This window comes from Haliotis rufescens, unplaced genomic scaffold, assembly GCF_023055435.1.
Source record: "Haliotis rufescens isolate VD_foot unplaced genomic scaffold, xgHalRufe1.0.p SCAF_29, whole genome shotgun sequence".
In the NCBI taxonomy this organism is placed as follows: Eukaryota; Metazoa; Mollusca; class Gastropoda; order Lepetellida; family Haliotidae; genus Haliotis; species Haliotis rufescens.
The window spans coordinates 3,946,746-3,964,424 of NW_025963990.1; the positions used below are offsets into that span (position 1 = coordinate 3,946,746).

At 38.5% G+C, this 17,679-nt stretch overlaps 1 protein-coding gene across 18 annotated transcripts in view; it reads left to right on the forward strand.

Annotated features, from left to right (window-relative positions):
* The window catches only part of LOC124144419 (rap1 GTPase-activating protein 1-like), a 345,341-nt gene that overhangs the window by 310,563 nt on the left and 17,099 nt on the right, over nucleotides 1-17,679 (forward strand). For 17 of the 18 annotated variants that reach the window (XR_007223059.1, XR_007223060.1, XM_048402791.1 and 14 more), the window contains 11 exons: nucleotides 3,226-3,309; nucleotides 6,144-6,233; nucleotides 10,089-10,136; nucleotides 11,156-11,350; nucleotides 12,457-12,557; nucleotides 13,053-13,128; nucleotides 13,350-13,403; nucleotides 14,853-14,936; nucleotides 15,109-15,209; nucleotides 15,946-16,075; nucleotides 16,284-16,439. Coding sequence is in view for 16 of the 18 variants with exons in the window: in XM_048402791.1 (XP_048258748.1) it covers nucleotides 3,226-3,309; nucleotides 6,144-6,233; nucleotides 10,089-10,136; nucleotides 11,156-11,350; nucleotides 12,457-12,557; nucleotides 13,053-13,128; nucleotides 13,350-13,403; nucleotides 14,853-14,936; nucleotides 15,109-15,209; nucleotides 15,946-16,075; nucleotides 16,284-16,439 (1,119 nt within the window). In the remaining 2 variants the exon portion in view is untranslated. The remainder of the gene's footprint in view (nucleotides 1-3,225; nucleotides 3,310-6,143; nucleotides 6,234-10,088; nucleotides 10,137-11,155; nucleotides 11,351-12,456; nucleotides 12,558-13,052; nucleotides 13,129-13,349; nucleotides 13,404-14,852; nucleotides 14,937-15,108; nucleotides 15,210-15,945; nucleotides 16,076-16,283; nucleotides 16,440-17,679) is intronic. The other variant, XM_048402792.1, reaches the window with a different exon arrangement.

Consider the following 17,679-nt stretch of genomic DNA (forward strand, 5'->3'; position numbering starts at 1 on the left):
ATTTTAACTTTTTGAAATTCTCAAAACAACTGTTTTTAATTTATTCTTTGTTAAAGATTTTTACAAAATGCTTTTATTTTCTTTGTTAAAGATTTTGACAAAATCTGTAAAACAAAATGCAAATTAATCTATACCTGTGAATTAAGATATGGAAGGTCTGACTCTTTTTTATCTATGAAAGCAACCATGTAAGATTTCATAACCATACATTGATAAATGCCAATTTAAAACAAAACAAAACGACAACACCTTTTGTTTATATTGCAGTGCAACGTATAGGATACTGAATCACTAAGTTCATTATGAAATGAAAGTATTTAGAGTAGGAGAACATTCTGCAGTCAAATGCTAGCATGCCATTGTAACTAATAGAGTCTATCTCATCATGTTGAAAGACCTTCAGGCACTCACTCCTGGGAGCACCCTGGGATCTGAATAATTCTCTTAGTGACTAGACACAACATAATTAATACCTCGTTTACTCATTACACAATCCTGCAAGGACACTCCTACTTGCGTGAAGGACTTAAGTAGTGGTTGGAAAACATTATGTAATTCGATTATTTCTCAAAGAAAATGGCACTGCTTATGGTGTGAGCTGATACTTTATTTATTTCAATCTCTTCTCAATTGCATTTAGTAATCAATTTTTGGTTAATTGATGTTTTCTACGCTTCTTGGTTTCATGTGTATAATGTTTTAAGGTCACGTTTGCTGTAATAGCCCTTTTGAAGGTATTTCTAGCATTTGTATGATATTCCTTAATTTCCAAGAAAAATATCATTAGGTAAATAAAACGAATTATTTTGAAGGGATTGAGCATGTTTTTAAACCCTTGGCCGGTCTAATAGGTAGAAGTAGTATATAAACGATTCATCTATACCACACATGTGGTTACAGTAAGTGTTACAGTGTGGTTACAGCTGTGCCATATGGTACATGGTTTGCACATGCAGCTAGGGAATAACACCTTATATCACGCTGGACATTGGAGTGACCTGTGGTCATCTGCTTGACCACTGACCACCAGAGGCGAGGGGACTAGACAGAAACAGGAAAGCAACAAGTGATTTATGATGATTGAAGGCATGTGGTCTTGATGGATGGCAGTCGTCAAGCCTGTATTATGAGACTGTTTCCATGGCTCGAGTCAGCATGTAGGCCATGATATTATTGTGTTATCTTACAAGTCTAGTTCTCGGATGGCGGAGAGTTTTGAGGTAATAAGAGTTGTTTTTATGTAAATTATAGTAAATTATTCTAATTATTTTAATCTAATTTGTAAAGATATAGCTTTATTAAATTGAAGGCAACTTTCAAGCCTAATTTCTGAGGCTGTTTATTACGGGACTGGAAATTACACATGGCATTCATTGATGTACTCTAATATACAACTCAGTGTCTTGTGATAGATATTTTAGGCCTTGATATGATTTATGGAGAGTTATTTTTATTTATGGATTATTTTAATTTGTGATGATGTAAATATGTTTTTGATAAGATTTGGTTGAACAGGACATCTTTTCTTGATTATGGAAGCTTGGCATAACACATTTGATTATTCAGCTCAACTTGTAACAATCTCATGTAAGAATATGTCGAACAAAGTTCATATAATATTTATAGAATAATTTGTAAATAAATAAATAGATAAATGTGACCTTGTTCCAGTTATGCAAATGAGTTGAATATATTTTTCTTAGTACAGCTGAGATGACCATTTACAAGCTAAAACAGCTTATATTTGTTTGATTGATTGTTCTTTAGTGCCGCACTCAGCAATATTCTAGCTGTACGATGGTGGTCGTCGTAGGTTAGATCCCTGTCATAATAGAAGCATGTCGATTCAGGTTCAGCATGCTCTTTGTACAAAGTGTGAGTGAGTGAGTATGGTTTTATGCCGCTTTTAGCAATATGCCAGCATTATCATGGTGGGGACACCAGAAATTGGCTTCACAAATTGTACCCATGTCGGGAATCGAACCAGGGTCTTTGGCATGATGTGTCCATATGGGGATGGAACCCAAGCCTTCGATGTGAAGAGAAAAGGTTTCAACCAGTTGGCCATCCCACCACCCTATTTGTACAAGGGGGTACTTAGGCGCTGCGATTCGCTGTGCAGAGTTGCGTCCCTTGGGCCCCCAGAAACCTATGATTGTGGGATTGATTCCCGCTTCGCCCCGATTATGTTTCTAGGTTTGTCAGCACCATACCTGTACTCATGTGTTTCACCGAAGTGGTAAACGTCCGAGACCTGCGTCACTTCGGGCTTTCCTCCCACATTGAGCTGACACGCTGTGATATAACTGGAATACTGTTAAAAGCGACGTTAAACCCAACTAATTTACTCACTCATTATTTGTACAGGGAACATAAACTTTAATATCATGAGTGAGTTTGGTTTTACGCTGCCTTTAGCAATATTCCCGACATGGGTACAATGTGTGAAGCCCATTTCTAGTGTCCCCTGCCATGATATTGCTGGAGTATTGCTAAAAGCAGCGTATAACCATACTCACTCACTCTCTTCGTGTAGATAGTATGTTAGCTAATCTTGCAGAAGATCCAGGTTCAAATCTTCACATAGGTTGTCATCTGCAAACAGTTTGTGGTTGTTGGAAAGTAGTATTGATAAGGAAATGGGTAAGAGCCTGTGGGAAGTCTATTCACTCAGTGTGTGGATAATTTTAGAGGATTGTTAAGAGTGACATTTGGTCTCAGAAATATAGTTATTTTATTTAAAAGTATATATATTTTAAACTAAGTTGATCGTGAGCATTGCTCTGCTACTTCAGTTAATCACCTTATTGATACCATTTCATCGTTAAACTTTTCAGTCACGTGTGAATGAGAATAATTTGGGTGCCATAATTCGCTGTACAGAGTTACCTCCCTTAAGAGTACCAGAATCCTGTTCTTGTGGGTTTGAATCCCAGATTCACACTGATTGTGTTTTGGGGTTTGATGTCGCCATGAATTAAATGTGTTAAGCCCTACTCCACCTCAGGTTTTCTCTCACATAAAACTAATACACTGTAATTTGACGGAAAGTCTGTTCATAGTGCCTTAACAATTTAGACACACTCAAAAGTAATGTCTCTTTGGCGATATTCTGACATTACAACATTATGATTTTATGTTCATTAATATAAATATTTCAATGCAATTTCAAAGGGATTAAATGCAGAACATGACAAATGTCAATCTTGATCATTTCACTTTCAGAATGCAGACCTGTTTGAGATGTTGGAACGCCTTCAGGGCAAGCGGATTGACGACCAGAGGTGTGATATGTCAGCCTTCTTCAAGGTAAATCCTGGTGTTAGCTTGTCGCATTACGTCACTGCACACTCCTGCACCACTAACACATTCACATTCCTTATATAGTCAAACACACGCTGATACTACCTGTCTACCACTGTACTTAGGCTTCTGAACTTCTACAGTATAATGATGGGTCATTCAGTTTAAACTAAACATATTTTCCTTCAAATTTAGCAGAAAGAAGAAATATGTTATTTTTAATATTTTGTTCTTTTCATTTTATTTTCTGTGTTGACGTATATATTTTCAAAGAAAATATTTCAAAATAGTATTTTTTTGACATTCTCTAGACTTCTGGGGGAACATTATTGAAAATGTCTTTTCATTTTATTTTCTGTGTTGATGTATATATTTTCAAAGAAAATATTTCAAATATAGTATTTATTTTACATTCTCTAGACGTTCTGGGGGAACATGATTGAAAATGTCTTTTCATTTTATTTTCTGTGTTGATGTATATATTTTCAAAGAAAATATTTCAAAAATAGTATTTTTTTTACATTCTCTAGACGTTCTGGGGGAACATGATTGAGAATGAGGATTAAGTTTCATAGTTTCTCTTCTTCGAATCATTTGTTCTATTGATGTTTTTAACAAATTTAATTGTTTGAGAAAATGACTGAATTTTTTAAAACATAAAACAGCCTTGCAGCCCATTATCAGGTTATCATAGTGTTAAATCTTCACTTGAAATTGCAGCTGTGCATGTTAAAAAATAACACAAATAATATGAAGAGATTGTAAGGAGGACATGTTTTCCTTTGAAGTAAAATTCATGTATTGGAATTTCATCCTCGGAGAGGAAACTGCCTCCAGAACTAGTGGAGTAATGTCAGAGAAAATTGATCTTGTGTGTCCCGTTTTCAACTTCCATCAGTTTTTGTATGAATTATTAATAGGCTCTTTGTCTTTCAACTGTAGAATTTTGAAATAATTGACTTAATTCCTTTGTCTGGAATTTCAGATTAGAATGTATTATCAACAGATTTAAAAATAACAAACACAATAATGAGTATTTTTGTCCGTTTCTGTGTTATGATAAAAGGTTGGATTGGATTAATGTCAAACTATGTTTTGAATCTGATGCATAAGATGATGCTTCAGTCTCAATTCTCTGAATCTTGTATGAATCATAATGAATTGACAAAGTTATGTAACTCGGAAAATATGTAGTTCTTTATTCACTTTTCATTTTTCATTCATGAAGAATTATTTGAAATGTGTTTAAATGACACATTTCTCATTTTAATATATGTCTCCTAAGATGACATAGTTGATTTGATGCCTCATCCAAATGTTTATGATATCTTATGCTATTCACAAAAGAGATTTAGGATCTTGCAGTTTTTCAATATATTTCATTTTTATTAATAGGGATATTTCTTTTAAACAAACAGTAAATATTGGTAGGATTTTAATCCCAATAGCAATGGCTGTATTAGAAAAAACTTATGAATATGCCTGAATGACCCATTGTCAATATCTAGCAATTTGCTTTATGTTTAATATCATGAGTTACAGACAAGTGTTACTGTTTGCAGTCTTTTTTAGCAAGTCAGGAAATGTAAATTACATGTCATAAAAAAAGAAATGAAAAATGAAAATTGTTTATGAATATGTCAGATCATATCCTTCTTGTGTTGGGTTACGTCATGTCAAAGATTTGGGAGATATCAAGGTCATTGGGTCAAAGGTGATCATATAAGCAGCTTAAACCCAACTCACTCACTCACTCACTCACTCATATCAATGTGATGCGGGTAGATATGAGATAATCACAGACACAAAAAATTAAAGCAATATTGACAGGTTTCATGAAAAAATGCAAACTACACAACATATATAAAGGAGTGAGGTGGTATTGCCACCATATTGAGACTGAAAACCTACATGCCATATAACATTTATACTTGTTGATTTCCTGATGCATTTTTGTTCCCAAATAATTTTCCAGCATTTTTAATGTTGTCATACTTTTGTAACTAACATTTAACCCAATGTGTTCATCAGTGAACTCCCTGAGAAATGCCCTTAGGAAAATAGTGTCCCCCGCCCTTAACCCTGCTGACCTTGACCTTTCTATGTGTGTACTATGAAGGATAAGTTATGATTTCACCTTTTGAATTTCCCCATGCTGAGGTGTTCCCCCATTCTTTGCAAGGAATGATACAGAAAAACAAAATGTACAAATTGGTTTGACATACTTTATTATTCAACTCAGATGAGGAGTTGACTCAACTAGTCTAAATGAATCTCCTCGTAATTAGCTATTACAGCATTTTCCAAGTCATTTGCAAAGGCTCCTTGAGACTTCACTCAATTTTGCCCTTGCTACAACTAACAGAATCTAGGAGAGAATGCTCATTCATCACATGTCCCTGAGTGGAATGTTAGATTATTTTAAAGCATATGTTGCCATTTTGGACAACTGAAGGAATTTACACTCACAAAAAAATGCCCTTTTACAACAAAAATATATTGATAATTGAGATATTTTCTCGTGCTACAATTAAGAATTTATGAATGAAGCATCATGGATCCGAAATGATTTCATTCAGAAATAGATCAACTGAAATCGGAGAAGATGACCTTAATTACACCTGTACGTTTCCATAGAAACATCTCGCATGTTTAAATAATTAATAATTTCAGAACTCACGATCTGCCTTTCTGTTTCACTGTCGTTCTACTAACATTCGAGACATGAATTAGCTACCTGGAGATGATCAGAAGAATGGCTATTGATTCTGATGTCCACAGAGTACTTTTAGTGAAATGTGATGCAAAAGTCTGTCATTAACACTTTTGTACCCTTATAGGGTCCTGATTTTTTCGACACTCTCCTTAAATACCAAAGTCGGCGCTACGAGGATCAACGGTGCACGATGCCGCTACCAAAACCCATCCAGGTTGATGTGTTTGTTTTCTTCTTGTGCAGCACCTGTTGGGGCTGGATTAAAATGTTCAGTGTCAGAGTGGAACCAGACAAGGAAATGTTTTATATCCTGCATGGTTTATAAATACTTTTTTTATATCTCGAATTTAAACCGTAATTCAAACCTTTTGGAACATGATTCTAATATTGATATTTATATTTACAAAAATATTGAGTTTTTAAATTTGTTTACTTTGAGATGGTGAAAAGCGTTAATTATGTCTGAATTTTTAAAAATTTCTCTGTATTTTGAGATGATGAAAACGTCAAGAATGGCATTAAATTTGATTTAATTATGTTTAGGATATTGAAGTGACTTTTGTGACCACTTTAACACTTAACAGATCAATACAACCCACGGTGACCATGGTCTGCGCATGATTGTATTAATAACCTGCATGTGTGTTCATATCCTGTCACTGATAACTGTCTTTCCTTATTAACTTTCCTATACGTATTATGTTATCAACTTTTTATGATCTAGTTGTATTTCAGTCTTTGAAGGTGGTGTCTTGTGTCATTTTTGTGGTTGTCGCTAGACTGTACTCTATATGGTCGACATGCATACCTCAGAACTTAGTACTAGACAATAGTGATTCCTATGGAAACAAGGAAAGAATTCATCTTTTACTTGTGATTGAACGAGGATTGGATTACCAACCTGCGAGTGCGGTAATCGGATTGTCAAATGTGGCCTGGCTGCTGTGTTGTAACTTCGAACCCCATTGGAAAGGTTGATGCTACCATGGAAACATAAGCAAACTGACCTTATTGAGAGATGATAAAGTTTTAAGACTTTATGTGTTAAAATTCTCTTAAGGATTTATTCTTTCGTGTTCTCTTTGTGTACCCAGATTGTTATTTATGGTGAAGGTCGTCGTCATGCTTAGTTCTCTTTGTCCGATTTATATGTGATCAGATCTTAAGTCAGTTTCATCTGTTAAACTGTTTAGTGTAACCAGTCTGACACCCAGAAACAAGTGGCCATATTTATGCAATGTAAGGGAGGTAACTCTGATATGTTCCAACCATGACAGTAAGAGTTTGATAGAGGAAACACAACACTTTTCTTGATTTTTTAGGATATATTATTTTCTTTTTGTCTGTGTCTTGGTTTTCTGAAACGTGAATAGTATCTGGTTGCACAATTGTGAAAATGTATGTGGTCACATGACTTTGATGGTATTTTTGAAAACGTGGTGCTTGTTTAATTTGGCCTTTAAACAGTGGTCTGAAAATTATTTAGATCCTGAAAAATGATTATGTTTATGGTACTACACAGATATTTTCTCAGTATTATCATGAAGTTAGGCTTTTGTGGCGGTGGGGCGCTATTTGGCTGAAATAATGCTGATGCAACGTTAAATTTTAATTCACTCACTCAGGGCGGTAGGGTAGCCAAGTGGTTAAAGCATTCACTCGTCATGCCAAAGACCTTAGTTCGAATCCCCACATGGGTACAATGTGTGAAGCCCATATCTGGTGTCCCTTGCCGTGATATTGCTGGAATATTGCTAAAGCGGTGTAAAACCATACTCACTCACTCATTCACTCCTTAGGCATTCTGTTTGTTTTTTTCTCACACATTCAAGTGAATCATTTCAAACGACATTTCTGTATTTGCGAGTACTCAAGGATGCTGCTGATTATTGAGTTGATATTATGATAATCCTGCACTCACAGTCATTAGCGCTATGGATTATGTACATGTCTTTTCAAATATTGTCTTTTCAGTTCAAATAATAATTCAATGTTTTGCCAAACCAATTGGAGTAGTTTGCACCAAAGGACATCATGCAACAAAAACATTCTCCACAGAGACAAATATTTATTCCACTTTGTGAACAAACTCCTTACGAGTTCAAAGTTAGTTGATGCAGCAATAATCGGCTTCATTTCTCTAAAACGTCGATCAAGATGTTACGAAGTTTAACAAACATTATACCATCAATTATCAGCATGTCGTGTTTTTGTATGCCTCCTGTTTTGTGATATGTTTTCTAATACAGCATGTTCTAACATCATTTGTGACCAACTCGTGTTATTCCGGGACAAGCCGAATAGCGACTCGTGCCCTTCTCATGGCCATTTTTGCGACCGGGTTCCGTCTTAGCGCATACGGGCATACCTAAAACAATTGTCAACTCGTTGCATAATGGTTCACATATTTTCCCAATATATTATATATTTCAGATGCAATTTAAAGCACATATCGACGTACAGAATTATACAGTATGATTGAACACATTTAACTGTGTCTTGGGTATATTTTAGATGCAAGACATATGTAAAATTAAAACTTATTTCTGAGGGATTCTTTGATACGCATTCTGATTGGTTTGTCATATTTTCGCACATGACATTCATCGATCGGGGGACGAGTCTTCTTGCAGGTTACGGAAAGGGGCGAGTGAGGATGAATGGTTCTAACATGTACCAGGAAAAACAGCATAGAGTGTATGGTTATATTTTCTGTGTTAATTACATCAGTAGGTAGTTTACAAACGACGGCTGCCTTGTCTCCAATGTCACGATTATATGAACACATGAAGCTCAATATGAAGTCTGTTAGCATTTAAGGAATGTGTTTCTTTGAAAAAATCCTAAAAATAGATGATATGATGATAAAATGATTAAAGATCAGGTCATTCATTGTTTATGTATACAAATTTTGTTTCTGTATACATTTTAGGGGTTTTGTAAGATGTTTAATAAATTCTGAATAAAATGGATTACCGAATTCGATGTAATAAGTGCCCAGGGCGCTCTCAAAATTAGAAATAGGGGGCTCTTATTAGAATATTATTTTGGTGAAAAAAAAACAGAGTTGGAAGATTGTAAATTTTGTGGTTTATGCTGACAGCCTGAAATGATATAAAAGAAAAGTCTGTGTGTATTATACACGACAGATATATTTTTCCAGAATTTAACTGCCCATAATTAAGGGTGCATATAACCCCCGTTTGTGTGATATACATGAATAAATAAGACTTGTGTACATTGATCAATCAGAAGGGGTGCTAATTGGGATTGTTCACTAGCCAATTGAGAGCAAATATCACCTTGGGCGCTCAATGGAGCAGGGCACTAATTATGTCAGATACAGTATTAGGGCAGATAGGAATATATAGTAGTATCACAGATTTGAAGTTAATAAGAACTGGTCAGATTTTGTTACTGTTATCAAACTTTTTAAAATCCGATTAACGAAAAGTGGGATGAATGATATTCATTTCAGATTATAATCGAAAAGGAAATTATATTCATCAGATACATATCCTATCCTTGCAAACTACAATGGTTTGATGTCAAGTTTTCCTGATTGTAATTTGAGCTCGTGCTATGAAACTGACACGAATGATCCTGTAATCTCTATTTATTCGACTTGGTTGATGAACGTATCTCCACTTGTAATATATATGTTATCAGCGCAACCATTACTCTCTAATTTCCCCAAAGTAACATTAATGTTAATGTATCTATATGATTAATAAATCTCTTCCAATATCACATTAACAATGTTTATCAGATTAACCTTTCTCAAGAATCCTATCAGCCTCGCCTTTTGTTGTTTAAATGGTATCATTTTGGCTAAAATTATCGTTCTAAACATTGAAAGGTTATAAATGTATTCAAGTGTATGATAACGATCACTTTGAAATGTTAGGCTGAAATAAACAAGTATTGTAAACTGTCAATTTAAGGGACAAATTAGATTAAGGTAGTGTATTTAGAGTTCACTAAATGACCATAATGAAGACAGGAATTAGGTCTGTTGTAGTGGTTGTGATGTTTAACTGCCAACTAACAGCCTGTGTTCATGTTTCAGGCCCCACCTATTGCACCTGCAAAGGAGGAAAATGAGAGTATCAAAGAGGTAGGTACAGTACAGAGCAAATGTAGGTTACATTACGAAATAAGAAAAATCTTCGTTTTGAAAGTTGGTAGTTACAGTGAATTTGGTTGTAAGATGTTGTATGTTACTTTGTGAACAAATGGAATCTACAGTATGGAGCAGTTTTATGTTACATTGTGAACAAATTGAATATACAGTACGGAGCAGTTGTATGTTACATTGTGAACGAATGGAATCTACAGTACGGAGCATTTGTATGTTACATTGTGAACAAATTGAATATACAGTATGGAGCAGTTGTATGTTACATTGTGAACAAATGGAATCTACAGTACAGAGCAGTTGTATGTTACATTGTGAACAAATTGTATATACAGTACAGAGCAATTGTATGTTACATTGTGAACAAATTGAATATACAGTATGGAGGAGTTGTAAGTTACATTGTGAACAAATGGAATCTACAGTACGGAGCATTTGTTTGTTACATTGTGAACAAATTGAATATACAGTACAGAGCAGTTGTATGTTACATTGTGAACAAATTGTATATACAGTACAGAGCAATTGTATGTTACATTGTGAACAAATTGAATATACAGTATGGAGGAGTTGTAAGTTACATTGTGAACAAATGGAATCTACAGTACGGAGCATTTGTTTGTTACATTGTGAACAAATTGAATATACAGTACAGAGCAGTTGTATGTTACATTGTGAACAAATTGAATATACAGTACGGAGCAGTTGTATGTTACAATGTGAACAAATTGAATCTATGTTACTTTATGCTTATGATATTGTTGGAATTGCAAATGGAATTTGCGTTTTACAGAGATTTCTTATGATTATGGAAAGGGTTATGTTGTTTTATTTATAAGTATGTTACAAGTATATTTTTTTTTATTGTACCATGTGACTTCTTGTGACAAATGTTGGCCATCACGAAGAAGACATTTATTTTATCAAGCCTTATCTATGTATTTCCGTTCACACTTAATTGTCACTGTGAGATGACATGCTGTCTTGTGTCCCCCCAGCTGCTGGCTAAGCCGGGCCCCTACCCCATGGTGGTGCTTCCCCCTGATGGGGGGTACTGGTTGGAGGGAGAGGCAGTCCAGTCCATCCCCGTGGACAGTAGCGGCAACCTCGTCATCCCAGAGTGCAACCCTCAGCTGTTCAGCCTTGACCTTGATGAAACTGCTCTAGTTTACAGACATCACTTCCTTGGGAAGGTAGGCGAATGGATTGGTATTTCAGGATCAAATGTTTATTTGTAACTGGATGATAAATTTGTGATGACAATGAAAGTAATATGATGTCTTGGGATATGAAAGATAATTGAACTCATAAATTGTCACATTTGCACCTCTAATGACATGTTTCATTACCCACTCATTACCTGATTCGCCCCGTGAAGATCCGGGGTAGAACAGGTCTTCAGCAACCCATGCTTGCCGTAAAAAGCGACTATGCTTGTCGTAAGAGGCGACTAACAGGATTGGGTGGTCAGGCTTGCTGACTTGGTTGATGCATATCTCAATTGCGTGGATCAATGCTCATGATGTCAATCACTGGATTGTCTGGTCCAGACTCAATTATTTACAGACCGCAGTCATATGGCTGGAATATTGCTGAGTGTGGCATTAAACAACACAAAACAAGCAAACCAAATGTTACCTGATTCATGTAAATTAGTTGTGGGTGACAGTTGTTGTTAGTCTTTGTCTGCCAGCTGACACTCAGTCATGTGGTAACCATGTGTGAACAGGCACCTCGGACGTGACGGATGAATGAGGTGACATCAATCAATCTATTGTGGTGGTGGAGTTTGTTGGAGTGATGATGATGATGATGATGATGATGATGTTGTTGAGATGATAATGGTGACGATGACGATAATAATGATGATGATGACGATGATGGTGTAGTGATGATGATGGTGGTGTAGTGATGATGATGGTGGTGTAGTGATGATGATGGTGGTGTAGTGATGATGATGGTGGTGTAGTGATGATGGTGGTGTAGTGATGATGATGATGATGGTGTAGAGAGATGGTGATGATGATTGTGGTGTGGCGTGGTGATGATGATGATGATGATGATGATGACGATGATGGTGTAGTGATCATGATGATGATGGTGTAGTGATCATGATGATGATGATGTAGAGATGATGATGATGATGATGGTGTAGAGAGATGGTGATGATGATGGTGGTGTAGTGATGATGATGATGATGATGGTGATGATGATGATGTTGAGATGATAATGGTGACGAAGACGATGATGATGATGATGATGATGATAGTGTAGTGATGGTGATGATTTTTTGTTTCAGGAGCACTTCAATTATTACACAGTAGATGAGAATGTCGGGCCGATTGTCATGTCTATCAAGACAAGCCCCGAGACAGACAATGATATCAGAGTCCTACTCAGGTGAGCACCAAGCATACCTATCTTGTGGGTGAGAAAGTGACATGTTGATTCTGTTTACCAAACAAAAGCCCTCCTTAGCCAGCATGTCATGAAGATCATCTTCTTTAGTCCAGGGAAGGCAGCATGACCTGATGATGGAGGTGTCACAATTTGCAGTGTAGTTTCATCCTTCATCAGGTGTGCCGTGATCCTAAGGTGTGTGTCAACACCTGTGCTTGTGGATTTTAGGAAACTGGTAAATGTTACAAAAATGTTACTGACTCACAATCACTCATTCTTTAGGCACGTGGGTGGTCGGATAGCCTAGTGGTTAAAGCGTTCGCTGGCCACGCCAGAGGACCCAGGTTCAATTCCCCACATGAGTACTATGTGTGAAGCCCATTTCTGGTGTCCCCGCCGCGATATTGCTGGAATATTGCTAAAAAGACGTAAAAACCTTACCCATTCACTTGTTTAAACTTTTCTCATGTCATAGTTGTGACTTTTTTGTTTTAGAACACGGTTTAGTACGAAACATGAAGTGGTGCCATCCAGTAAGCTTGAAAATCCCAATCCAGCCAAACTAGCTAAGGTAAGTTCCGTCTTTAACCATGGTAGGTAAGGGATGCATGAAATTCAACAAATTTAGAAACTAACTGTGTGTTAAAATTCATCTAAATTTCTTTTTTGTTTAATTCTTGATGAGTATATTGATATCAGCTTATTGATTATTCTTTGTATGTCAATACATGCTTTATGAGATATTGTTGCAAATTGGGAGAATAATATTTTATTTTTTTATTATGCATACAGTGCTTATGTGAAGACATCACAACAGATAGGTTTCAACCAGTGTTATCATTAAAGGTAAGAAATAATACAACCAAGTACCAAGTTGTCCGACTCCCCATTGTTCACGGTGCCTTAGGTTTGGTACCTCCCAATCTGTTGACTGACATTGGGAGAGTACCCGGGTTAGCTACTAGGAATACAGGCCTCCTGACAATCTGGGTAATACAGAAGGCTGCTGTGTTTGGGTGTTTTCACATTCTCAAAAAGTTCTGGATGGGTTTGACCAGGCGCGCTTCCTGGGAGAAGTCCATTCACTGTCCACCGCCTCGTGGTCAAGTGATAGAGCATCCGCCGGAGAGCGGAAGGTCCAGGTTTCGATCCCCGGCTGCATCATACAAAAAGACGTTAAAAAATGGTACTTGTTGTTACCCTGTCTGGCACTCGGCATTAAAGGGGCTAAAACAAGGACTGGTCGGCTCAGAGTCAGTATACTGTGTCTGAGTGGGGTATTCATGTTAAACTGCGGCATGGTACCTCAGTGGGCTAACACTATAAATCAGCATCAGTCCGGACTAGTACAAGCAGACACACACACACACACACACACACACACACACACACACACACACACACACACACACACATGCATGCACATCGCTATATGAGTGCAATAATCTTGGACGCGACGTTAAACCCCATTTCACCTCAGCTCACCCATTCGCTGTCTGGGCTGTGTGTAGAGGGGGCAAGGGCTTTGAGCTGATATTTTTTAATCTGATAATAATGATGATGATGATGATGATAATAATAATTTGTTGACTGTGAACAATTTAAGACTGACGTATTTTCTCTATTAAAGTCCTGAGAATCTATTTGTTTCGCACAATCCACTGAAGCCTGGCATCTATTCTGTTGAATTCTGGCACAGTGGTAGCTCACTACCTTACCGGCTCCAAAATTCTGCATTCATAGAATAGGTACATTTTGCAGGAAACAGTCATTAAGAAGTGAAGGGAGTATTCATTACATGCCATACGTTAATGTGATAGGGATAATTAAGTTCATCAAATGATGGACCCGGTCTTTATTAGAGACTCAGCATCTATTTTTGGACAGTGTATGGCCCAGCGTCTATTTAGAGGCGGGTGTTTTGGAGGGCAGGTATCTTATAGAAGAAATGCAGTGTGCATTTGGTTTCACTGTTTGTCATTCAAGTATAGGTGTAGAAGTAGGTAACCTGTACTGATTTACAAATACCACCGATCCGTGAAGATCCGGGGTAGAATAGGTCTTCAGCAGTCCACAATTGCCGTAAAAGGCGACTGCTAGTCGTAAGAGGCGACTAGCGGGATCGGGTGGTCAGGTTTGCTGATTTGGTAGATGCATGTCATTGTATCCCAAATGTGTGGATCGATGCTCATGATATCAATCACTAGATTGTCTGGTCCAGACTCGATAATTTACAAACTAACAAACAAATATCTTTTGGTACCATGATCTGACTCTCCTGTTTTATATTTCCAGGGTTCCGATCTAGTTGTGTCCTACGATGAACATGTGCTTACAAATACCTTCAAGTTTGGTATCATATACCAGAAGTTTGGACAGGTAAGTCAGCGAGACACAGTTCTCCAGACAATCACAACAGATATAGCTTTTAGTGTGTTTCTGTAGGCGTTCTACACGCTAATATTAAATGACATGATCTTCATGTATTGGAAAGGATAGAAGCTGTTGAGCGTATGCCATGTGATGGAATATTCATGTCCATTGGTTGCAGACTTTTGAAGAAGACCTGTTTGGTAATGTCAGTCACAGTCCGGCAATGGAGGAGTTCCTTCAGCTCATCGGGAACACGGTGCAGTTGAAGGACTTTAAACGGTGAGTGAGTGAGTGGGAGTCTGTGATCAACTGAAAGCTTACGACAGTCACAGCTCTATGATAGGTCCATGGGATGCTCATTGCCATTGATGAGGTGGACCCGTGAAGATGCTTGCCGTAAAAGGCAACTATGCTTGTTGTAAGAAGCGACTAAGGGATCAGGTGGTCGGGCTTGCTGACTTGGTTGATGCATGTCATCGTATCCCAATTTTGTGGCACCCATGACGATCCGGGGTAGAATAGGTCTTCAGCAACCCATGTTTGCCGTAAAAGGTGACTATGCTTGTCGTAAGAGGCGACTAACGGGATCAGGTGGCGGGCTTGCAGACTTGGTTGATGCATGTCATCGTATCCCAATTGCGTGGCACCCACGACGATCCGGGGTAGAATAGGTCTTCAGCAACCCATGCTTGCCGTAAAAGGTGACTATGCTTGTCATAAGAGGCGACAAAGGGGATCGGGTGGCGGGCTTGCGGACTTGGTTGATGCATGTCATCGCATCCCAGTTGCGTAGATCGATGCTCATGATGCCAATCACTAGACTTGATTATTTACAGACTGCTGTCATATGTCTGGAATATTATAGTGCAGTGTTAAACAACAACCAAAACAAACAAAATTTTGAGGTTAATATACGAGAACAAGGACAGGAGGCTGTACTCGTCAGGAGTCATTATTTGTATAATGTTATGATGATGTTGATGATGATGTAATTAGTTTGTGATGATGATTCCAGGTTCCGCGGTGGCCTGGACACACTACACGACCAGACGGGGCTGGAGTCTGTGTTTACACACTACCGTGATAGTGAGATCATGTTTCACGTCTCTACCATGCTTCCCCACACAGAGGGGGACCCACAACAGGTAGGGCTGGTTTGTTTCTGTGCTTTCATTGCTAACTGTTTGATTGGCTAGTCACTGACTTGTGAAAATCCAAGATGGTGGCCGGCTTTTACAATCATCCTGACATCATAGTGTTAGGTGTGACTTTTGGCCCTGTTCATTCATTTTAGTGGCATTGTTTGGGTTAGTTGTTTGTTTCTGTGTGTGAATTTCTCTCTTCTGTTTCCAGTTACAGCGTAAACGCCACATAGGGAACGATATCGTCGCCATCATCTTCCAGGAGGAGAATACACCGTTCATTCCGAACATGATCGCCTCCCACTTCCTCCATTCCTACATCGTGGTGCAGCCTGTCAACCCCAACACCGACCACACGTCGTACAAGGTAACACACAACCCCAACACTGACCACACAACCCCAACACCGACCACACAACCCCAACACCGACCACACAACCCCAACACCGACCACACAACCCCAACCCTGACCACACAACCCCAACACCGATCACACAACCCCAACACCAACCCCATCACCAACCACACAACCCTAACACCGACCACACAACCCCAACACCGACCACACAACCCCAACCCTGACCACACAACCCCAACACCGATCACACAACCCCAACACCAACCCCATCACCAACCACACAACCCTAACACCGACCACACAACCCCAACACCGACCACACAACCCCAGCCCTGACCACACAACCCCAACACCGATCACACAACCCCAACACCGACCACACAACCCCAACACCGACCACACAACCCCAACCCTGACCACACAACCCCAACACCGATCACACAACCCCAACACCAACCCCATCACCGACCACACAACCCTAACACCGACCACACAACCCCAACACCGACCACACAACCCCAGCCCTGACCACACAACCCCAACACCGATCACACAACCCCAACACCAACCCCATCACCGACCACACAACCCTAACACCAACCACACAACCCCAACACCGACCACACATCCCAAAAACCCCAAACCCAACCCCAACCCCAACCCCAACCACAGATCACACAACCACTACACCAATTACACAACACAGACACACAACCCAAACACTGACCACAAACCCCCAAACTGACCACACAACACAGACATTGATAACACACGCTCACACGCATGCGCACATGCACACACACCACATAACATACAAACTGATGCACAAAGGGAACCAACACAACAGATACATACAACTTCATAATCAAATACAACAGATAAAGTAAAAACCTTACACTTTGTCTCAGTCACAGGGAGATAACTCTGTATTGTGCACACTGACAGATGCTAGGTGATCATGATGTGATGTCTCAAGTACTTCAGGGACCAGTCATTTATTACAGGGGGAGGGGGTCCAAGGTTTTCAATGCACTAATGTACTGAAAATAATTACCCTTATAATTGTCTTAGTCTTGGTTGACCCTCCCCCGTACAACTGTATTATTTTTTATGACCCTCCCTTAGAGACTGTCATATTTTTTGGAGACTCTCCCCTGATTCCTTCTGACCCACCCGACCTATTATAAATGACTGGTCCCTTATGACAGACTGACTTGTATGTATTTGTTTCATCATTACTCTTCACTGA